This window comes from Squalius cephalus (genome assembly GCF_949319135.1).
Source record: "Squalius cephalus genome assembly, chromosome: 12".
Taxonomy (NCBI): Eukaryota; Metazoa; Chordata; class Actinopteri; order Cypriniformes; family Leuciscidae; genus Squalius; species Squalius cephalus.
In genome coordinates, this window is record NC_137133.1 from 2,052,237 (window position 1) to 2,076,246 (window position 24,010).

The window sequence follows — 24,010 nt, forward strand, 5'->3', positions numbered from 1 at the left end:
ATATATATATATATATATATATATATATATATATATATATATATATATATATATATATATATATATATATACATGAGTGAAACACGACATGGTGCAACACACAAGGAAAAAGCCATTTCACATGACATTAATTACATGACCCAGGCTTATTTATTTTATAATCGCTATACATTACCTATACATTTAACTATACATATGATGGAATGGAAATAATTTATTAGGTGAAGGTCAATGTTTTCAAATCCCGTTGTAAAAATGTGCACTATGCTGACGCTGTGATTTTTGGAAATGCTTTTCTTAATGGAATTAATATCAAGCTTCGAGCAAACAGGTTAAAGTGCATTAGTTCACAAGCATCTATGTTTGGTCAAATTATGGTCTCCCTATAACAGACAGGACATTATTTACCTAATTCCTAAAAAGCAATTGCTTCTGAAGAGTTTAGGTGTGGATCATGTCAGAAAAGCGATTGCTATTCATAAATCTGAGAAGGGTTTTAGGGCTGAATTATTAAAGCAACGTCTGTCTTTCTCCATATACAGTACAAACAGTGCAAACAGCTGTCAGTCTTCACAATGGACTTCCTAGCAAATTCAATACCAGGTCAGACAATATAATAATGTTTGGAAAATTCACAAAGAACCCATTTGGCCTGTAGATGTACGATACTGATAAAATCATACAGAAAATGATTTCTCTTTTTAAAGGTGGGTATACAAGCGACTGGATCACAACCCGTTCTCACTCCATGGCGTTTGATGCTGCCGCTTGTCCAAGAGAAACATGCTCCCAAACGCATTCAAGGGAGAGTCGTTTTAACCTGAGCTCACATTTGTGTGCCAGTCAAATAGTGTTATTACATTACAATGACATGAGGAATTCAATTAATTGGCATTGGACAAAAATGCAGTACTGACAACAAAGCTGTTAGAAATTAAGTGTTTTTATTGTGAGGTGTTTAGAGGTTTCCGGCGTAACCTCGTGTCTCTCCTGGCTGCAGCTGCACATACTGAGAACGGGCTGTGGATCATCATTTGTACTTTATTTGCCCATTCATTCTGCATACTGACTTTTTTATTTGTATGTGTGCCAGTGGAATATTTGTTTTAGTATTATTGTTAACCTAAGGTTAGATTTATCACAGGTTTCTTGTACAGTCGTGTACAGTCTTGTTATATAAAGCCACAGAATTTAAAGTATTTTTTTTCATTATAGACATATTGTTGTCATGTTTTTGTGTATTTTGTCTGGTTTAAATAAATGAGATGGAAAGGAGCAGTGTTTGATTTCTTCTTTTTTTATTAGTTAAAGATGTGAATGGCGCATGTGTTGTGGCCACAGCACACACTCCTGCAGATTAACAAACAGATCTGATTTTACCCAGCTCTTAAATCTGTTGGAGATGTCAGCAGCTGGTGGTCATCTCGGTCAGGATTGACATCAGACCGCTAACAGGGAACTTGGGGTCGAGGACGAGGTCATGGAGAAGGGCCTGACCTTTCTCCCGAGCCTGAGCTGAACACATAGCACTACGCCAGAGTCTCACCAGGGAACCGCCTGCCCAAAACGCAAAGTAATGCACTGAGATGGGATTCATGAGTTAATCACAGATGTTTTCAGTTGTATCGGTTAATATTTGCAAAATATTAGAAATTTTAAGTTAGCCTTGTAATCACTTTACTGTTGTGTAACGATTCAATTTTGCAACAAGTATGCTATACTACAAGAAACTCTTTGTGCAACATGGGATCATGAAATCATGTGAGATTGTTTCTCACCAAAAAAAAAAAAAAAATACATTGCATGATCTAATCTAATTATGGTTTAGATTTTTTACTAATCCATCAATTTTATTGAGCCACAAACACATGTACACAATGTCTGAGACCACAATGACCATCTAGAATACAAAATTAAACATTAAAATGAACATTTAAGAGGAGATTCTAAACTAGTTCTAGGTGACTAATCAAATGTAAGTGACACTGATCATGTGACTCTTTGTAGAGCGTGAAGGGGTGGATTCTGGAATCCACTGCTGCTTCAATGTATATCTAATGAGTGATTATAATCAAGGTATTAATCAATATTTTTCCTTCCAAATATCAAATGAGTTGAATGACTTTTTTTTACTAGACGTTACCAGTGTGATTATCAAAAATGTCCTTTCATGTATTCTTTCTAGTCTGTATGAACTATCTGAGAGGTGACTGAGGGTCTGGCTTAAAAGGCGACCTTGAGTGTCCAGAAAGGCGCCAAATAAATAAAATGTATTATTATATTATTATTAAATGCCAGGAATGCAGTAACAGTGCTTGCTCATTTAGCCCAGCTTCCAGAAATGAATTATGGACTTCTTTAACATGTGTCAATACATCCATCTGCTTTTCTATGGTACTCTGACAACTATGGTCACAGGGGGGCATTGAAGTCTATAGTTTAAGGGACCATTTCTTTGTTAAAGCCTTACTTTCCAGTTAGACTAAAGTGTCCTTTCCTTGAGAACTGTGTTATATTAAAAGTGTCCTCTCCTTGAGAGAAAGAACGCATTATCTTGATGTTTTGAGACGACTCTCCAGTTTATAGTTAGAGCCTGGCCAAATCCAACCTTGAAGAAGCTGTGTGTCTGTGTGTGTGTTAGTCTTCTTGGTTTCAGAGTAAGGAACAAGTGGCATTATTAGAGACTGACTTGTTTTCTTTGACATGTTGGCGACTAGAGACGCAGATTGGAGGGTGGAAGGTGACGTGCCTAAGTTCAGGGTCTAATCGACGGAGATATGCTTCAGTCTATCTGTATGTGTGTGGAAAATTATGTTTATATATTTTCTTAGCCAATGATAATCATTCAACCTGATCAAGGACGTAGCTTACAGCTTGGTGAAGGGTATAACTGCTGTGTGTGTGTGTGTGTGTGTGTGTGTGTGTGTGTGTGTGTGTGTGTGTGTGTGTGTGTGTGTGTGTGTGTGTGTGTGTGTGTGTGTGTGTGTGTGTGTGTGTGTGTGTGTGTGTGTGTGTGTGTGTGTGTGTGTGTGTGTGTGTGTGTGTGTGTGTGTGTGTGTGTGTGTGTGTGTGTGTGTGTGTGTGTGTGTGTGTGGTGAAGGGTATCACTGCTGTGATCTTTGTAACTGTAAGCGGGGCGGCCTACGATCTCCTGTGTGAGTGAGTCTTGAAACTGACTTCTGCTGATGAAACTGCAAACTATCTTCAGTAAATCTTTTCTTTCATTTATTATAATTCTGACTCTCGTCTTCAATTGACTGCACACTTGACTCCGGGTCTTCATTCATTATATCTGCTTCTGGGTCTTTGACTGTAAATCCCCTAACAAGAGAGTCAGATTTTCTTATTCCATTGAAACCACTGTTATTTTAGTGTTTTATTAATATTTTGAACTAGCTTATATTTTTAGTTTTCATGTTAATTTTTGTTGAATTATTAGTCATTTTGTCATGTGCTTTTGACATTTTGTTACTTTTTTTAACTACTTTTTTATTTTCATTTCAGTTTTAGTTTTTATTTATTTACAGTTAATAATTTTAGTGCTTCAACTGATATTTATGTTTTATTTCAATTAACAGAGATGTTTTTAGTAGTTTTAGTTAACAATAATAACCCTGATGCTCTTTGGATCATGTTGGAGAACATGATCAGGTTTTAATTCGCCCAAAAATGAAAACTCTGGTATGATTTACTCATCCTCATTCCATGTCGATGTTTGATAGGATAGAACAGAAAAGTATTTAAATTTCCCTAGTGGTCTCAGACGTTTGGACTCCTGCTGTACAACCTCTCTCCATCCCTCTGATATTCTTACCAAGCAGTTGATTCACACTGTTCATCCAGCTGAAAATGTAGAGTGTGTGGTTCTCCTCTGCGCTGAGATCGGCGATGTTGGGCGGGCTGTCGGACTCCTGCAGAACCCGGCTTGGCAAGGGAGCCATGAACTTCTCTGACCTCTCGATGTTGGCGTGGAAATGAGCAGCTGCTACATACGCTGCCGAGCGGAGCCAGCTCTGTCCAAACCGAACCTCGGGAGAGGAGTACAACTTCTGCCTACAGCAATGATAAAAGAAGCCTTAAAACAGGTTTCGTTAAAACAGAAGGCCCCTGCCGAAGAGTATCAACACATTGGTTTAGGGAAATGGCATGATGTTAGATGTTTGAATGTGTTATGATGCATATATGGACCTTTCACTGCAGGCAGTGTATGCGGTCAGTAGAGACTCCTCCTCTGCTGCCCACATCAGTCCCAGAATCTGATCCTTCTTGTAAAAATCTGTGTCCTCAGATTCACTGATCTGCTTCAGAGACTACAGAGAAACACAGAAAAGAGCAGCGGTTAGTGCTTGAGCTTACAAGTCTCAACAACCTTTCGTACGAAGACCTTAACGTGGGCACTGTCACAAATTTGCTTACTTCCAGTTACTTTAAATGGTTTTTCATTTGTTGTCATAACAATGTGGTCACAGACGTTTGGCCCCCACTACGTATAGATGCGGTGCTTCTTAAAGGGGCGGTGAAATGCTCATTTTCACTCAATCTCCTGTTAATCTTGAGTACCTATAGAGTAGTATTGCATCCTTCATATCTCCAAAAAGTCTTTAGTTTTATTATATTTATAAAAGAAAGATAGGCTGTACCGAGTCTTTCCGGAAAAAAACGAGCGGCTGGAGGCGGGCCGTGTGGGCGAAGCTAAAGCTGTGCTAACGCGCCGAGCTAACAACAACACACAGAGACATTTGAAGCAGTTTTACTCACCGCCTGCGACCGCGAACCTTTATCATTGCGACTGCTCGATCCTTAAGCATTAGACGATCTGCAAATCCGTCGATCTGGGCTTTGTTTATGAAACAATCATCCTCGAAATGCAGGGAACAAACAGTCTTACACAACTCCCTTGATGCTTCGAATAAACAAACTCCATCCACTGGTCCCTTAACGCTGGGTTCTTTGGGAATCTGTGCAGGGTTGTCTTGCCCTGGCAACCAAAAACCCACTTATTTGGTGACATTGACTTCCCAAAAGCCGAGCAGAGCGCTTTGATGAGGTACTGCTTTCGCTCTCTTCTCTCTCTGGTCTACGAGTGCGCGCGCGCCCGCGGCTTTCCGGGAGAAGTGCCCTTAGGACCCATATAAGGAAATTCCGCCCTAGCTGACGTCACGCAGACCCATACTCGAAAAAAACTTTCCGAAACTTGTGACAAACCGGAAGGACAATTTTTGGCACAGAAATACTCCTTCAAACGTACAATTTAATTTTTAAAACTTTGTCCATGTTTAGCATGGGAATCCAACTCTTTAACAGTGTAAAAAACTCATTATGCATGAAATAGCATTTCACCCCCCCTTTAAACTACTAATATCCCATGTGTGCATGCATGATAATTGCTGTTATTGCTTGACATTGTATTGTGTTTAGTTTGTGGTGTTTGTTACGGTAGCAGTCGTCATGTACAGTGTCATCTCTTCTGCTTATATTCTCAATAAATTTTGACCCATACAATGTATTGTTGGCTCTTGCTACAAATATACCCGTGCTTCTTGTGACTGGTTTTGTGATCCAGGGTCACATTTGTGAGTCACTTTGGAAAAAAAGCATATGCTGAATGCGCGAATGTGAATGTTTATGTGCATCCAGAGAGAAAGTAACAGGAGCTGAACAATGACACCTGGAAAAATGTTTGCCATTTGGACATGGCATCGGGGTGTTTGGTGGAGCAGTCTGTGTAGCTGGAGCAGTAATCAGGAGCCACCTCCGCTGGGACCTGGATCTGTATCTGAACCTCCCCCTTCCCAACCACACCTGTCTGAACTGCTGCCAGGAATGGAAGCACAGACATATAGTAGTTCACACCTGCAGAGAGTGCAAGGGACAAAATGAGAAAATACAGGACGGGATTTAGAAAAGGTATAGCTTTGACTTTATGTCCATCTAGTGGTGCAAATGTAGAGCTGCACTTACATGCATACCAGCTCTGAGGAGAGATGCAAACCGGTTCTGAACTTTCCAATCCACAAGTGCTAGTACTGCCAGGGCTTGGGTCAGTCAAACGGCCTACGATGTAAAGTGAAACTTTAGCGACAACCAAAGCATCCCTTTGTTAAATTAGTGTGCTAACATACTGTACTGAGCTGAATTTCCTGACTCACATACATTTCATTAGCACAAGTACATACACTATATGGACAAAAGTATTGGGACCAATTACACCAACAGGGACTTTAATGACATCACATTCTTAATACGTAGACATTAATATGGAGTTGGTGCCCCCTTTGCCACTATAACAGCTTCCACTTCTAGGAAGGATTTCCACAAGATTTCGGAGTGTTTTTGTGAGAATTTTTGCCAATTCGTCCAGTCGAGCATTTGTGAGTTCAGGCACTGATGTTGGATGAGAAGGCCTGGCTTGCAATCTCCGTTCTAGTTCAATTCTCTTAAGTTTAAAGGGGTGGTTGATTATGATTTCACTTTTCTAACTTTAGTTAGTGTGTAATGTTGCTGTTTGAGCATAAACAACATCTGCCAAGTCACGATGCTCAAATTCAATAGGGCTGTAATCTCCCAGTCGATTAATCGATTATTTGGTCGATACGTTCTGGCTCGACCAAAATTCTGATTGGTCGATTTTTTGCCGCGTTCATTTCATTAGTTTTGCCGCGTTCATTTTCATCAGATGGAAAGCACTAATTGCTAATGGGGGTGTTTTCAGAGCACCCCTGTTTCACAGGTAACAGTCTGTCTTCAGAATACCCCCCTTGTTTTCACGTCTTTTGGATTAGCCCAAACCACCGGAGAAGATTGAAGAAAGATTGAAGAAAGTAGTCAACTAGAAGGTTTGCTGAATATTATTACTTGATCTGGTTTGTTTAATAAATATTATTATTTTATTAAAGTGGACGTGCCTTTTGTGTTTAAGAGTAAAAGCTTTAAGTTAATAGTCTATTCGTGTCTCAGCCGCGAAACTTGAGCTCCTATGTTCAGGCTCGCTCTGTGCGAGCTGCACAGAGCAGCTGAAATGATAGTGTCTGTCAGTTATTATAATACATATGACAAAAACAACTGTCTAAATTATGTTGCATATTCCTCAAAAGTTCTTGTGATATCACTAGTTGACAACATAGTTGATATTGATATTGGGCAGGTGCACGTGATGCAACGCTGTCAGAGCCGACAGACTCGTGTCAGACTAATTTCAGTGCAAAATAATTAGGTCAAAAACGATTTAATATACTGCAAATAGCCTACTAGTTTTTTATGTTTATTTATAATTCATTTAGGCGGACAACAAGGCTACCAATTACTGCGCACAGTGCACAGCTAATTAATTTAACGTTTTTTCTTTTCCTAACGTAATTTTTAGTCGATTTTTGAGCAGCTGCTCATTTGTATTTAAAGGGACAGACACAAAAACGGTGCATTTTTGCTCACCCTTAAAAAGTGACAATTTTAACATGCTATATAAAAATATCTGTGGGGTATTTTGAGCTAAAACTTCATATACACACTCTGGGGACATCAAAGAGTTATTTTACATCTTGTGAAAAGAGCATTATACCACCCCTTTAATAAACATATTAGCGCTGTGATTGGTTCTAGTTTCTTTCATCTCCGCTTGCTTGCTAAAACTAAGTCGTTTCTATCCGCTGGATTATTGCAACTCCATCTACCATGATGGAGTCTCAAAAGTCTTTATATCTAAGTCTCAAATTTATTGTTTACAAGTGGTTCAAAGTGCAGCTGCATGCTTTCTGAAAGGATGGAAAAAATGTACGTACGTCATTCGCCTTCTGAAAGATATACATTGGTTGCCAGTTAATTATAGAATTGAGTTTAAAAATCTTAAAGTTTCTATAAATCTTTACGTAATCAAACGAAGCCTAAGGTCTGAAGATCAAAACTTACTACAAATTCCAAGAACTCGCTTAAAGTGTCGGGGTGATAGAGGTTTTTCTGTGGCTGGTCCCACTTTATGGAACAGCCTTACAAACTGCATTAGGGCTGCTTTTACTTTATCTGCATTCAAATCTAGTCTTAAAACATAGCTCTTTTCATTGGCTTTGAAAGGGGTGCTATAATGCCCTTTTTCACAAGATGTAAAATAAGTCTCTGATGTCCCCAGAGTGTGTATGTGAAGTTTTAGCTCAAAATACCCCACAGATATTTTTTTATAGCATGTGAAAGTTGTCACTTTTTGAGGGTGAGCAAAAACGCTCAGTTTTTGTGTCTGTCTCTTTAAATGCAAATGAGCTGCAGCTCCCAGCACAGGGGGCGGAGCTTCAACTAGGGGTATGCCGGTTTCAGAATTGGTGATGACGGTTATGACGTGAGTCAAATGTGACGGTTCGTAACATAACCGTCGTCGTCGTCGGGGGTGAGGGGGGTTTGCGACGTTCGTGATGTTCGTCTGTTACAGGACAACTTAGTTTGAATAAAATTAATATTTGTGTAGTGTTCAATGTTGTTATCAATAGAGATACGCGGATGGGGGTATTAGTTCATCCGCAACCGCATCACAAAACTCATCATCATCCGCACCAACGTTTTTTGACCAGATTTCAAAGCCGCACCCGCCCGCCATCCGCTGATTGTTTTGCGGTCTATGGGCGATGCAATGCTCTGCTGATGCAAGCCGCAATAAAGCCTTTGTCTGTTCTAGAAAGGATGCAGCAAAGATATTTAATGCTAATGTATGAGGCATAGGCCTACGCTGAGTTTCATTCATTTACGATGAGATGCGCTCTAGTTCAACTTCACAATGCAATGCAAGTGAACGCGGCGCATCGGAGCCTCAATGTCACGGTTATATTGTCTCCTATATTTGCTTTTTATTTATTAAATACATGCAATTGGTTTATGAAACATTTATTAAAATTAAGATACAATTTGTACAAAACGAAATTCGCTTTAAAGAAACGCTTTCTACAAAGCAAAACTTAATGAAGTGGTAAAAATCATGTCTGACGATTTACAAAACAAAACTTCATTAAGTGGTAAAAATCATGTCTCCCGATTGCAAATGTTCATTGTTAATGTTTATTATTGCAAATGTTTTTCATTTGTTTAATAAATCTCATAATGATGGCACATCACTATAGCTTTTATTTCTATCTCAAATGATTGGCGGTCGCTTGGCAAAGAATCAAATACAGTTGAAAACGACGTAGACCATTAATAACACAGACTGTTAACAATTGTTTTTAATTAGTATTTAAACATTCTCTATGATAAAAAATGTTTGTAAAAAATATTTTAATAACATGGTTTTGGCGGTTATAGAGTTGTAATGACGGTGTTCAACTATAACCGTCGGTCTCACGGTTATATGCTAACCGTCACACCCCTAGCTTCAACAGCTTTTACCTCACACACACATGCACTGAAAATTTCAAAAAACTATTAGCCTTTTATGTTCAAACCGGAGTCAGACAATGATGGAGAGAATCAAGAAGAAGTGACAACATGTAGACAACATTTCCGAATGGTTAGTTGATGAATTTATGTAGCTTATGTGTAGTTATCTTCTAGTCATTGATTAGCATATTCTGTCTTGATAATCTATAAATCGTGTTCAGGGGGCGGGGTTTATGTAAATTTTAGGGTTCATGATGTCACTAACCCGGGAGGAATGTGGTGTAGTCTCTACCAGCCGTTTGTTGTAGTCCTTAAAAAGCTATTTTTTTAAAAAGCAAATATCTCCCTTTGCTTTGAACTTTGAGCGTTGTAACTTTGCAGATGTTGTTTATGCTCAAACAGCAACATTACACACTAACTAAAGTTAGAAAAGTGAAATCATATTCAACCACCCCTTTAATACATTGTAATGTCTTATTTTGTTCTTCTCTGTTTCCTTTTATCTGTTATCTTATGGTCTTTTGTTTTGTATTGTGCAGCACTTTGGTCAGCCTTGTTGCTGTCATTAAATGTGCTTAAGAAATGAACTAAACTAAACTGAACTCAGATGTGTTGGATGAGGTTGAGGTCAGGGATCTGATATTAAATCAATTAAATCAAACAGATTAAATCAAAATCTGTGTCCCAATACTTTTGTCCATATAGTGTCCGATCCTACTCCTGGAGGGCCACTATCCTGCAGAGTTTAGCTTCAACCCCAATTAAACACTTGAAACAGCTAATCAAGCTCTTGCTAGGCGTACTAGAAACTTCCAGGCAGGAGTGTTGAGGCAAACTGTAGGTAAACTCTGCAGGACAGTGGCCCTCCAGGGCCGAGTGTACCCCTGATATAGTGTATGTATTCATATTTACATGCATGTGTCATTTTTCAACGCATTCTCATCCTAGGGCGTCATATACTGACGCTTTTGACATTTCGTCTACATCGAACGCACATGGCACCCTTTAGCGTCAATAGCCGCTTTCCGACCGGAGGAACCTTTTCACAGTTCCTAGAACTATTGGCTAAAGTACCCGGATGTCGGCGTGTTCGCACCGCAGGAACTAGGAACGATTTCAGTTCTAGGAACTCCATTTGTAGGAACTAATTTAGGTCCTACTTCAGAGTAGGGTCTAAACCAGCACTATAGGAACTATCCGTGACGTTAGTGTACGTTGATTGACCGAACGCACGCGGAACACCAGCACCCGCCATTTTTAAAACAGCTAGAATGTAAACACACAGATTATAGCCTATATATTTACTCCAGAAACTAACTATACAAACATGGAAAACAGTGATAGATGGGTCTCTAAACCTTTATGCTGAAGAGAAAATCCAACGCAACTGAGGGGACCAAGTCAAACATGATTATGTATTTCTGCTCAGCTAGCAACACAGGACATCAACCACACGGCATAGGCTAATAACCTTTTTCATATAATGTCTACTTTCTATAACAGTTCTATCTAATAAGATATTAAACAGTACTGTTAGACAGATCGCTAACTAATAAACACAGAGAATGCGAGCATTGTTTGCTCTGGCGTTCTCAGCGCCGCCAAAATAAAGGTCCGTCGCGCCGTCAAAATAAAAGTCGCCGTGCTTGTGTCACTCTCTTACCCCTCCTATCAGTTCCTATGGCCACTGGGCCAGTGCGAACGCAAACAGCAAAACCGAGTTTGAGGAAGAGTAGTTCCTAGAACTGTTTAGAAGTGGACAGTTCCTAGAACTAAGTTCCTAGAACTACTTGGTCGGAAAGCGGCTAATATGACACGCACAGAGCTTTGTTCGGTTATGGGTAGGTTTAGGTCTGGGGTAGGGTTAGGGTTAGACCGCTAGGAGGCGCCTTCTGGCCCATATCTATCTGCGTCTCATATTGACGCTAAAGGGTGCCATGTGCGTTCGATGTAGACGAAATGTCAAAAGCGTCAGTATATGACGCCTTTGGGATGAGAACGGGCTGCATTTTTTCACATAAACTTTAATCCACACATCCACAATATAATACTTTTTATACAGAGCTAGTGATCCCATATCACAGAAACCTTTCGGAATTAAACCATATTTAAAGATGTTTTAGATCATACCTGATTTGAGTTTCCAGCCCAGCTGCAGAGGAAGACTCCACAGAGGACTCTCCTTTTCTCCAGGGCCCATGGAGCTCATGTAGGGATCCGTAGAGTTGATCAGCATCTTGTACAAAGCCATCCTCTGCAAGTAGTCCCACGGGTTTATCTGGATCACCCCGTCGACTGTGGGCAGCTGGGAGAGCTCGCTCGGGGCCTTCTCCCACAGAATAGGAAGTCCATTCTCAGTCACTACCGCAGCCTGGCTGAGCACAGCCAACACCAGCACAGCACCCGCCGCTTTGATGAGATCCATATTTAGTTGAAGATACAGCTAGACTACCGAAGTCCAGTGGTCAGTACAGGGGCTTAAATCTAAGAGCAAACAAAGGACTTTGGTCCCAAAAGGAGACAGGACCAAATGAGTGTGTGGGTGGGGATTGATGCATACAAGTAGAGACATTTTGTACACATTTTACAATTTGACGAACACAAACATTTTATGCTCAATTTTCTCTGTGAATACAAAGAAAAGCCAATGTGTCTCATATGTCAGGAGTCACTCGCGGTTTTCAAAGAATATAATCTAAGAAGGCATTTCGAAACGAAACATGAATTGAGTCGTTTAAAAAAAAAAAAAAAGTTACTAATACACTTATATTTCAATAAATGAAAAATCCTCTAAATATATGTCCGGCCCCTGATTTTATTCACAACCCTCAGTTTACTGAGTTTGAATTTGACACCCCTGCTGTACACGCTTAGAAAATTGGGTTATGTATGTACATTATTCGGTTAAGTATTACATATTTACACTCATTTTATCCAAAAAGACTAACATTGAATTCCACATTTTATCAATGCATTCCCTTTGAATCAAACCCATCCCAGACAGCAACATAGTGTCGGCCCAGATCCGGGGTCACAGTACATGTGGATTCCACCAGCACCAGATCTGGGCCGACACTATGTTGCTTTCTGGGATGGCCCTAATATTTGGGGTAAATACAATACAATACTATTATATAATGTAACTGTCATATCTTGTTTACAGGAAAACAAAATCTATGTCTGACATAATGTATTTCTTGAAAGCAGTGAGCAACTTGTGTAATGTTTAACTTGATGCGATATGGTCATAGTGTCATGTAGCACATCTAACCAGAGTACGCATGTGACATAACGGTTTCACTGAGGTCAACCAAACATTTATGGGTTCATGTTGTATTGAGAGGTTCTAAAAATAACTTTTGCAACCTTTGCTCTCTTCTGTCTATCGTTAAAACTTTGAGCATTTGGTCAGAACCAATACAAACATTTTATGTCTGTTGAAAACGGACAACATATCACCTTGTATTCAGTGCATTCGTATTTAAATGCACTGAAACACATGAATATATATATATATATATATATATATATATATATATATATATATAGGCCTATATATATATATATATATATATATTTTTTTTTTTTTTTTTAAATAAATAACCTTTAGAGGTAAAGGGACATTGACAATACCTCACTACTGTAGCAGTCAGTTTCTTCCACTAGATATGTGAGCCTGGAAAGAAATCCAAAATCTTGACTTAAGTTCTGCTTTCATGTAGAACCTGTTTCCTGTGTAGTTTGATCCTGTAGATGGGAAAACTGATCCTTTATTACCTTGTCATTGCATGAAATGACATTGATGCCAAGTTATGATTGTATGTTACAGGGATAGGCAACTCCGGTCCTGGAGGGCCACTGTCCTGCAGAGTTTAGCTCCAACCCTAATTAAACACACCTGAACAAGGCAATCAGTGTTTTCAGGATTACTAGATAGATACAGGCAGGTGAGTTTTTATCAGGGCTGACGCTAAACTCTGCAGGACAGTGGCCCTCCAGGACTGAAGTTGCCTATCCCTGTGTTAATAGGATTAGGTCTGGGGTTGGACTACTGTATTTTCATAGCTCCAAAATAATGTCATATTTTGATATTTTATTTGGACATTTCAGAATTCAGTTTGTCACCAATGTGCACTATTGCAATATTTGTGCAAGGAAAAAAATGGCATTAATATTTAATCATGCACTTACTGAGCATAAACAATTTATAATGTACACTAATTGTCATTTTACTTTAAAAATATCCTGTAAGTTTCAGAACTTCATTGTTAGTCCAAAACTGAAAGCTTTTACTGAAACCAAGCTGCCCAAACGACTCGTTTTGGATTTTGTCACATTATGACGACGAAAGACCGCCTCTGCAGAAGATCAACGCCTACTTCTACATCATTGCCTCTTTAGCCCCACCCACTGATATGAGAGAGACATGCTGTAATGAGTTTTCTTTACTTCGGCATTTATGGGGTTGATGCGGGGGATTCCCGGATACGGAAGAAAGCACGTAGAGAACACTGCTTTTGTAATTGTTTTTATCAAAGCCATTCGCTGTAATCTTGAATAAAACTTCAGTGAGAAACATCTTCTGTTATATCATCAGTAAAACATTATAGTGGAGCGGCTAAGTGCTTATGTTTGGCAGAATCGTTCAGTTTATGATACAAGCGTGAAAATTGGCATGAGCAGTCTCCATGGGTCACTTGACAAGAAAATTGTCCGAGCCACTTGAAATTTCAAGATGGCGGCAATTTTTCAAGATGGCCGACACCTTAGTGGAGCAGTTAAGTGATATAGTGGTTTATTTGGTGATACAAGCATGAAAATTGGCATGAGCAGTCTCTGTGGGTCACTTGACAATAAGCCACCTACAGCTACTTGAAATTTCAAGATGGCGGCCATTTTTCAAGATGGCCACCACCTTAGTGGAGCAATTAGGCTTAAGAAATCATTTAGTTGGTGATACAAGCATGAAAATTGCCATGAACCTAATTGCTCCACTAAGGTGGTGGCCATCTTGAAAAATGGCCACCTTCTTGAAATTTCAAGTAGCTGTAGGTGGCTTATTGTCAAGTGACCCACAGAGACTGTTCATGCCAATTTTCATGCTTGTATCACCAAATAAACCACTATATCACTTAACTGCTCCACTAAGGTGTCGGCCATCTTGAAAAATGAAAAATCTTGAAATTTCAAGTGGCTCGGACAATTTTCTTGTCAAGTGACCCATGGAGACTGCTCATGCCAATTTTCACGCTTGTATCATAAACTGAACGATTATATCACTTAGCCGCTCCACTATTACAACGTGATTTAAAACGACACTGGGAATGACAATGTGTGTTTTTCACTTCATCGAATTTAAGGACGACAATGTAATGAGGTATTTATCAATTTCTGAAGTTTTCAAAACAATTCCACACATGATTGCGAGGACGTTGAAAATGATTTTAACAAACATAGCAGAGGGCGTTTACTTCCAAGTCTTGAATCAGACACATCCATCAAAACTGAGTGTTTGAAAGACAGAAAATAGCTCATCACTTCTAAATTAGGATGCTTTTTGATGTGAAAATCGTGATAACATTATGAGTGGACTTCAGAGAACATTATTGAATTAAAAAAAATGCAGTTTGTGACCCCTTTGTAGCAAAAATAACATTATAAGTGAGGGATTCACATGGTTGCATAGAAAAATCACTATAATATTTGCATTTGACAAATGCTCTTATCCAAAGATACTTCAAGGTATATACATTTACCAGTTTTGTAAATAGATATACATTCTTGCATGGGAATCAAACCTATCACCTTGGTGTTCCTAATACTGTGCTCTTCTGTGTGAACTAAAAGATTAAACACTAGGGGGAAATCAATAACTAATAATGGTACTTATAAAAGCAAAGTCATCCTGTAAAAACATTCCTCTTGAAATACAAATGTAATAGAATTATACATATACTGTAACTGTACACTCACCTAAAGGATTATTAGGAACACCATACTAATACTGTGTTTGACCCCCTTTCGCCTTCAGAACTGCCTTAATTCTACGTGGCATTGATTCAACAAGGTGCTGAAAGCATTCTTTAGAAATGTTGGCCCATATTGATAGGATAGCATCTTGCAGTTGATGGAGATTTGTGGGATGCACATCCAGGGCACGAAGCTCCCGTTCCACCACATCCCAAAGATGCTCTATTGGGTTGAGATCTGGTGACTGTGGGGGCCATTTTAGTACAGTGAACTCATTGTCATGTTCAAGAAACCAATTTGAAATGATTCGAGCTTTGTGACATGGTGCATTATCCTGCTGGAAGTAGCCATCAGAGGATGGGTACATGGTGGTCATAAAGGGATGGACATGGTCAGAAACAATGCTCAGGTAGGCCGTGGCATTTAAACGATGCCCAATTGGCACTAAGAGGCCTAAAGTGTGCCAAGAAAACATCCCCCACACCATTACACCACCACCACCAGCCTGCACAGTGGTAACAAGGCATGATGGATCCATGTTCTCATTCTGTTTACGCCAAATTCTGACTCTACCATCTGAATGTCTCAACAGAAATCGAGACTCATCAGACCAGGCAACATTTTTCCAGTCTTCAACTGTCCAATTTTGGTGAGCTCGTGCAAATTGTAGCCTCTTTTTCCTATTTGTAGTGGAGATGAGAGGTACCCGGTGGGGTCTTCTGCTGTTGTAGCCCATCCACCTCAAGGTTGTGCGTGTTCTGGCTTCACAAATGCTTTGCTGCATACCTCGGTTGTAACGAGTGGTTATTTCAGTCAAAGTTGCTCTTCTATCAGCTTGAATCAGTCGGCCCATTCTCCTCTGACCTCTAGCATCAACAAGGCATTTTCGCCCACAGGACTGCCGCATACTGGATGTTTTTCCCTTTTCACACCATTCTTTGTAAACCCTAGAAATGGTTGTGCGTGAAAATCCCAGTAACTGAGCAGATTGTGAAATACTCAGACCGGCCCGTCTGGCACCAACAACCATGCCACGCTCAAAATTGCTTAAATCACCTTTCTTTCCCGTTCTGACATTCAGTTTGGAGTTCAGGAGATTGTCTTGACCAGGACCACACCCCTAAATGCATTGAAGCAACTGCCATGTGATTGGTTGATTAGATAATTGCATTAATGAGAAATTGAACAGGTGTTCCTAATAATCCTTTAGGTGAGTGTATATTACTACACTATTACATATTTGATGTCCCAATAACTTGGCTAATGGAATGCAAAATTCCATACTCAAATTTGTAATCCTCTCTGTAGATTTTTCAGACCATATTTAACATAAATGGTTCTTACAGCATTATATTTGGCATAGAGTAGCCTACAGTCATCAGTCATCTGTAATTTATTTTCTCTGTACCCCCCCTCCCCCCCTCCCTTAAAGTGATAACATGTGCTTATATGATTAGAAGAAACCTAAAACACTTTATACCCTGCATATCTTCCCCTCTGACTGTCACGATCACCAGCTGGAGTGCCTTTGATATCCACCTAGTCCATTGCCAATACAACATGGACTACATTTCCCAGAACTCACTGCCCAGACTGAGTATCTGGTCCATGTTTTTGACCCTGTTGCCTGTTTTCCAGTTTTCTCCAGTTCGGCTATCTCTTAGATTAACCATGTTTACCTGAGTTCCTGCCATGGTATCAGTTTGGACCTTTTGCCTGTTTGGATTACTCTTTAATAAACTACCGCGTTTGGATTCTCAGCCTTTGCATCTCCGAGCAGTTCAGCATAAGTTTGATACTGTAAATGTGTTTTGATGTTGCAGTTGCACTATCACTAAACAGCAAAGTACAGTCATGTCTGATAATCAGTAAACCTGCCATGAAAACACTTTGCTTGAATTAATCATTATTATAAATATTAATTTTAGGTTTTAGAAAACTGAATAGAGGCAATAGTCTCTTCCATACTCTGTTTTCTCTTTTTTTCAAGACGGCAAGATCCGAGGGAGAATGTGCAGTGACGAGGCTCCAGGACGGCTTTGAGAAGCACGGCTCCTTCTGTGAAGCTTTTGCATCCTTTTTTAAAGCTTGAAGCTGGTCACTGTTCACTGCCATTATATGGCCAAGCATGAGCAGGATGTTTCTTGTTAACGTTTCCTTTCTGAAAAAGAACCCAGACAGCAACATATCGTCGTCCCAGATGTGGGCCGGATCTGGGAAAGATCATACGGCTTCTTTCTTTGGGTTACTGGTCATGAGTTCACAGCGAGAGCACTGGACACAACATAATGTGTCATGTAAATTACTTGCATCTAAAACAAAACAACAAATGTGATAGACTATATTTAGTAGTCCTATTAAGTCTGATTATTAAAGTTATTTTCTTATTCAAGAATACTCTGACATACTTACATATCTATGCATTTTAAATACACAAAATACAATTTCTCAAAGTACTTGATCCATCTGATTATTTTCTGTCCAGCAAAATTTCTAAATACTCAAAAGTAATTATGCATTTTAAATCCATTAATTGATTGCCCATCACTGCAATACAGAATGGCACTGGATTGCCCATTGCTTTTACAAAACAAGACATATAAATAGTAAGTTCAAATTATTAAGTCAAACTGCAAAATATGTAATAACGGTCTTGAAGTTTTGATTTTAACTTGTTTTACCTATATATTATTTTAAGTTAAAAATTGCAACTGTTCTGTAACAATGAAAAAAAGACAAGGGAGAAACAAGATACAATGGCTCAGCATTGCAGAATAACAGACTGAGTGACCCAGGCTTTTATAGAAAGAGCAAACAGAAGCATCTGTGGACAATCAGTGATAATGAAACCGGCAGAGGATGATGGGAAATGAAGGCCAATGCTGAGTGGCAATAGTCTGGGGTGGAGTGCCCTCTAGTGGTAATATATAAAATAATTAAAATATTTAAAAAGGCCTCTTGAAAGCTGGATGGTGTACTTTCCCATGACAGAATACTCACCCATAATTCTCTTTGTTTTATTAAATTAAAAAAATAATTGATTATTTATAAATTTTCATACATTTTCTCTGCAGTGGAATAGCGATTACAGTGAGACACTTGTAGAATGTTCATGTTCACAGTATCGTAATACATTGAATGCAATTCGAAATAACCATATGGAAGTTTGTTTCCGCTATGAAATAATACATAAAAATGTAATTGCGAGTTATTTCACAATTTTGACTATTGTGATAAAAAAAATTTGCAAATACAAACTAGGCCGAATTGTGAGATATAAACTTGAAACTGCAAGAAAAAAAGTCTGAATTGCCTTTTGCACATCTTTGGGAAAACAGCTATGAAAGTGTGTAATCAGCCCTGTTTGTTTGTGGAGCTCTGCCTCTCAGTGTCCGTCTCCGCCAGAAAGCCCCACCGTCTGAGCAGCTCCACCCGCTGGCCTGGAGGAGTCGTGAAATACTCTCTCTGCTGATCGGAGTACCTCTCCTCCACGGGCACAATGTCTCTATAGCTCCCGTCCTGCCAGCGGAAGTTAAACCTCTCCAGCAGGTCGATCCGGTCCTCCTGTGAGCGCACACAGTCTGGAGGATCTTTCTGCTGGAGATCCGCTCCCACTCGCACATCCTTGAAGACCAGCAGGGCTCGTATAGCAAACCAGCCACCCAGCTTGGGGTGTATGCAGACTCCAAACATCTTCTGTGTAGAATAAGGAGAAACACTTTCAGGAACAGCAGACAATATCTTTCCATTCCACATTAGCATAGACGAGACGGGCCACTGAAAGATCTTGTGGCAGGGACAGCTGTTCAACACAAATAAGCTTGCATGATAATTGTTAGGGTTAGGGGGTGACTATTAGGGCTGGGTATTGACACAAATTTCACAATTCGATTCGATTTCGATTCACAAGCTTGCAATTCGATTCGATTACGATTCGATTCAATTCAATATCAATTATTTGGGCTATCAGGTACAATACATTGCAAATTTTCTCAAGGAAAACAAATCTCTTAACTATTACTGTAAACTATGGGAGTCAGTTGTAGCCTATAGGCTTCATTAGCCTACTGTAATACTGAAGGTACAAATGAACTGATTTGTATACAAACACTTAAAATACACTTTTATTTATTTTTATAATAATAAAGTTATATGAAATTATATAAAATTTTAAATGATGGCTGTCATAAAAAACTTTCCAGATTTATTCAAACATGCATTAAATATTGAAGAACATTAAAAATGATAATGAATATATAATATGGTGCATATATTTAACAAAATGCTCCTCTCTAGAGTTAACTTTTCTCGCTGACTAACGAGTTTATGGTCACTGGATATGTTTTTTCTGAGGTAAATGTGACGTTACATGACATTGTTTACTGACGTCTTTCCACGGTTGAAACACTGATTGGGCGATTCCATGTCACATGATACGGACTTCGATAAGTTGTACTCTACCTTTTAACACACTTTCAGAAGCTCATTCATGTTTATCTCGCGCTGTAACTGGTGTTATTAAGGCGGAAGAGAAGATCATGTGCTTCTCTAGAGCTGAGCCAGAGCGATCTCACGCCACAGCGACAAAACGGTGTTTATGTTTTTGAATTTCGTAAGAAAATGGACGTAATTTGAAATCTGAGACTTTGTTTCATATCAATAATAACAAAGCACAAAGATTATAGCGATTTATTGGATGGGATGCGCTACAATGTTCCATTCATTCATCAATTGAAGACAGGATGACTAATCGATTCTTGGGATTTAAGAATCGATATCGCTTCGCAAAAAATGAGAATCAATTAAAATCGAGAAATCGATATTTTTTACCCAGCCCTACTGACTATAGTCACATATAGACTATGTGCAACACAATGACACAAACTGCAGTGCACACAGATTCTAGATAGATTCAGGAAGACATGGAGACTCTCAGTACACACTTGTAGTTAGCGTGTTTGAATATTTTTATATTCCTTAACACGCTCAAAAACTCTTGAAACTTTGCACACACATAGGAATCGTTGGCCATCAGGGCCGGACACAATTTATCATGGTGGGGCTCCACAGCGGACCATTTTATAAGGTTGTATTTGAGGGGCTCTGTAACCCCTACAGTAACCAAACCTCATACACTTATAGATCTCATCAGCCGGACAACTCTCACACTCGTACGCATAAGTCGCACGCCAGCCCCAACAGGAAGTTGGCTATTATCGGTTTTTGGAATACTATCTGGAATTTGATGTACTTCTCCAAGGGCATTCATCCGATCGCAACAAAACTCAGTCAACATGAAGACATTAAGGATGCTAAATTGCGAGTGCATTTTTGATATCTCAAACGGATTGGCAGTGGCGTTGAAACAAATTTAGGACAAAAATTGACTTTTGATGAAACTTCAGCTGAGTGTTTGTTGTAGGAGGCCGATCACATGGATGCGACTATTGTGAGTCAAAGTTATAGCGCCACCTACTGGCAACAGGAAATCTGTTCCTTTCAAAATTCTTTGAAATCGCCCTCTTATTTTTACACGATTTGCTTCAGTCTTTGTCAGGATAATGTCAAGACACCGCAGATGTACACCTGTGAAAGGATTCTTGATGTCTTGAATACTGTCACGGCAATGCGTCAGACTTTAATATTCTTTTTGGATGCTTTTGAGACTCTTAGCATGCTTTAAATTGCATGCTACTTGAAACTTGGAGTTGTAATATGTTGTTTTTTCATAAGCCTGTCACAGCCCTAATAATTCTGTTTGTCTGATGAATCAGAGTTAAATATTTCAATTGACTGATATCAAAAAGCGTGATAACATGATGAAAGTGTCTGGCTGACCTTATCAGCCCACGGTGGACTGTGGATGTCTGATTTCTGGTAGTAATACGCTGCTCCTGATATGTGTGCGGCGGTCTGTGCGAGAAACTTGGGTCTTCTGCTGGGCAGCATCTCATAATCATAACTGACATCCACAGCCTGATCGGGAAAACACTGAGAGAGAGAGAGAGAGAGAGAGAGAGAGAGAGAGGGAGGGAGAGAGAGAGAGAGAGAGAGAGAGAGAGAGAGAGAGAGAGAGAGAGAGAGAGAGAGAGAGAGAGAGAGAGGGAGAGGGAGGGAGAGAGAGAGAGAGAGAGAGAGAGAGAGAGAGAGAGAGAGAGAGAGAGAGAGAGAGAGAGAGAGAGAGAGAGAGAGAGAGAGAGAGAGAGATTAAAACATATGGTCGAATAATGGAAACAGGACTCAAACTTTTAGATGCTACAGACCCCAAAATATGATCATCCTCATGTGAGGGACCCCCACCCTAAAATGTATATATATTTTCATGTACAAAGACCAAATTAATACTGTGGAAAATTGTAATTATAAATGTGGAAAATATTTAGTTTCTATTACATTACTGCATTTTTCTACTAATTGTAGTACAGTTAAATGTTTTGCAATCAAATATATTAATTCTTTATTTAAATCAAATTTCATTTACTTATTTTAATCTTTTTTATTTTAATTAATATATTTATTTATTTAGTTACTTAGTTTAATCACTCCTTTCCTTCTTGTTATTTATTTATAAAGTTTATTATATTTATTTAAATCAAATGCATTAATTTATTATTTATTCAAATCAATTTTATTTATTTTAATCAACTAATTATTGATTTACAATAACACTTTACAATAAATTTACATGAACTAAGAATTAACAATACTTCTTCAGCATTTATTAATCTTAATGTTAATTTCAATGCTGTTTGTTAATACATTATTAAAATCAAAAGTTATATTTGTTAACATTAGTTAATGCACTCTGAACTAACCATGAACACCTGTATTTTTATTAACTAACATTAACAAATATTAATAAACACAGTAACATATGTATTGGTCATTGTTAGTTAATACATTAACTAATGTTAACAAATGCATTATGTATAGCGCTTTTCACAATACACATCGTTTCAAAGCAGCTTTACAGGAAATTCCACATTACAATTTAGAGTTATCAGAGGTGACTGCTTAAGTTATGTATTTCAGAAATGTACATATACAAATCACAGTTAGCTAAAAATGTTTTAATTTAAACAATGTGATAATTTAAGGCAGAAACAATAAGCTCGTTGAGGTAATGAATACTTGTTTGTTAAATGATTATGACAGAAAAGTGCATTGGTGCATGCTGAATCAGAGTGCTACCTGATTTACTTAAAAGTTCATTTATTTGTTTGATATATTTTTCATTTTAATCAAATTTAATTTAGTTGAATCTTTTATTTATTTATAAAAAAAAATTACACTGTTTTTATCTAAGCTATTCCACCCTGTGGGTCCCCGGACCCCAGTTAGAAAACTCCTGCTCTAGATAAAAACAGAAAAGAAATCTAACCACAAAAGGAGTCAAGTTATGATGTGATTGTGAACCAGAAGAAAAATCCGAGGCAGTGTAAATCATCTTTGTTGTCCTGCACTGAATCATCATACCAGTGAGACACATGCTGAGATGGTGTGTGCGCTGCACTGATCTATGGGGTCCCTGAGGCCCTCACAGCGCCGGCTCTGTAAGAAGGGCAGGAACGAGCGCTCAAACATGGCCGGAGTGCTCAGGACCACCACAGCCAGAGTGTCTTCTGGGTAAGGGAGGTGATGGCCATGAGATAGCACTGCATTGTACCAGCCAACCTGCCAGAAAACAGAAATATGAGCCTATGAGTAACAAACATACAAACTGGGAGCTCAGCTCAACACTTTTAGTGGTCACATTCAGAGCTGTATACATAAGTGACGTCTAAACATGTTTATGTGTGCGTGCACAGGTGCTTGTGACTGCTTATGAAAACATGAGCAGAACTAGTTTCACGAGGATAGACGTAGCATTATAATGCATGCACCACTATAATATACAGACGCCGAATACTTTCATTTTCGAGCCTGTTTGTTTTTATTATGTTCGTGGAGCCGGATATATTACCTTAAAAGGATAAATTTCAAAACCGTGCGCTTTTAAAGACTCGCGGAGAGTCCCTATAAGATCCTCTACGACGCGCTCACTGGAGATCGCCATTTCTCTTCTTCTCATAATATTACGGTGTTTTATGGCGTGCATTTGCGCCGTATAGTGGACAGGAGTCTGAAGCGTCAATCTCTGAGGAACCATATGTGTTTTACAGAAGGGTTTTTTAGGCCACAGGAGAGCGCTAAGAGGTCCTGGGAAAAGTTTTAAAATAAATAAATAAAAATAAATAATTGATGAGATTAAGATAAATAAAAAATATTTAAAATACGAATTTGGTATAACTTAATGAATAAAATAAATAAATAAATAACAAAAAAAAAAATATCGATATTAATAAATGAATAAAATGCAATGAAATAAATTATTAAAAATAGATTAAAATAAACAAATAAATGATACACAGTACAGAACTATATAAACTTTTTAAAATGTATTTTCCAAATAATAATTTACACATATTTACCTCAGTATAAATTGAGTCTTTTTCCATAAAATAAATATAGCTGCCTTTTAAATTTTAGGATGGGGGTCCCTCACATGAGAAATATCATATGTGGGGTCCGTGGCATGTAAGAGACCCCTGTTTTACTGTACTGAAGATACACATTGTGTCTGTGGGGAATTGATTGGATGGTTGTGGTTTGCTATTGGTGGATCTCGTGTGATTGACAGGTCCCC

At 38.7% G+C, this 24,010-nt stretch overlaps 2 protein-coding genes across 2 annotated transcripts; both read right to left on the reverse strand.

The window, feature by feature from the left end:
• Positions 1-79: 79 nt before the first annotated feature.
• Positions 80-11,924, reverse strand: leg1.1 (liver-enriched gene 1, tandem duplicate 1). The gene is made up of 6 exons (XM_079887616.1): positions 11,485-11,924; positions 5,962-6,054; positions 5,669-5,853; positions 4,189-4,310; positions 3,815-4,053; positions 80-1,557 (listed from the first exon to the last, which is right to left on the reverse strand). Exons 1-6 carry the CDS (start codon positions 11,777-11,779, stop codon positions 1,406-1,408), a joined length of 1,086 nt encoding a protein of 361 aa, XP_079743742.1. The 5' UTR covers positions 11,780-11,924; the 3' UTR covers positions 80-1,405.
• A 6,153-nt stretch (positions 11,925-18,077) lies between these two features.
• Positions 18,078-23,414, reverse strand: mmachc (metabolism of cobalamin associated C). Its single transcript, XM_079889035.1, has 4 exons — positions 23,288-23,414; positions 22,801-22,998; positions 21,163-21,315; positions 18,078-19,020 (listed from the first exon to the last, which is right to left on the reverse strand). Exons 1-4 carry the CDS (start codon positions 23,393-23,395, stop codon positions 18,679-18,681), a joined length of 801 nt encoding a protein of 266 aa, XP_079745161.1. The 5' UTR covers positions 23,396-23,414; the 3' UTR covers positions 18,078-18,678.
• Between the last annotated feature and the right edge of the window lie 596 nt (positions 23,415-24,010).

Excerpts from the sequence above, each read along its gene's own strand:
- leg1.1 (XM_079887616.1), bottom strand. The coding sequence starts at position 11,779 with ATGGATCTCATCAAAGCGGCGGGTGCTGTGCTGGTGTTGGCTGTGCTC. Across the intron at positions 4,054-4,188 it reads TACACTGCCTGCAGTGAAAG|GCAGAAGTTGTACTCCTCTC; the intron begins GTCCATATATGC and ends TCATTGCTGTAG. Across the intron at positions 1,558-3,814 it reads CAGTGTGAATCAACTGCTTG|GCGGTTCCCTGGTGAGACTC; the intron begins GTAAGAATATCA and ends CGTTTTGGGCAG.
- mmachc (XM_079889035.1), bottom strand. The coding sequence starts at position 23,395 with ATGAGAAGAAGAGAAATGGCGATCTCCAGTGAGCGCGTCGTAGAGGAT. Across the intron at positions 22,999-23,287 it reads TTGAAATTTATCCTTTTAAG|GTTGGCTGGTACAATGCAGT; the intron begins GTAATATATCCG and ends GTTTTCTGGCAG. Across the intron at positions 21,316-22,800 it reads TCTCAGCATGTGTCTCACTG|TGTTTTCCCGATCAGGCTGT; the intron begins GTATGATGATTC and ends TCTCTCTCTCAG.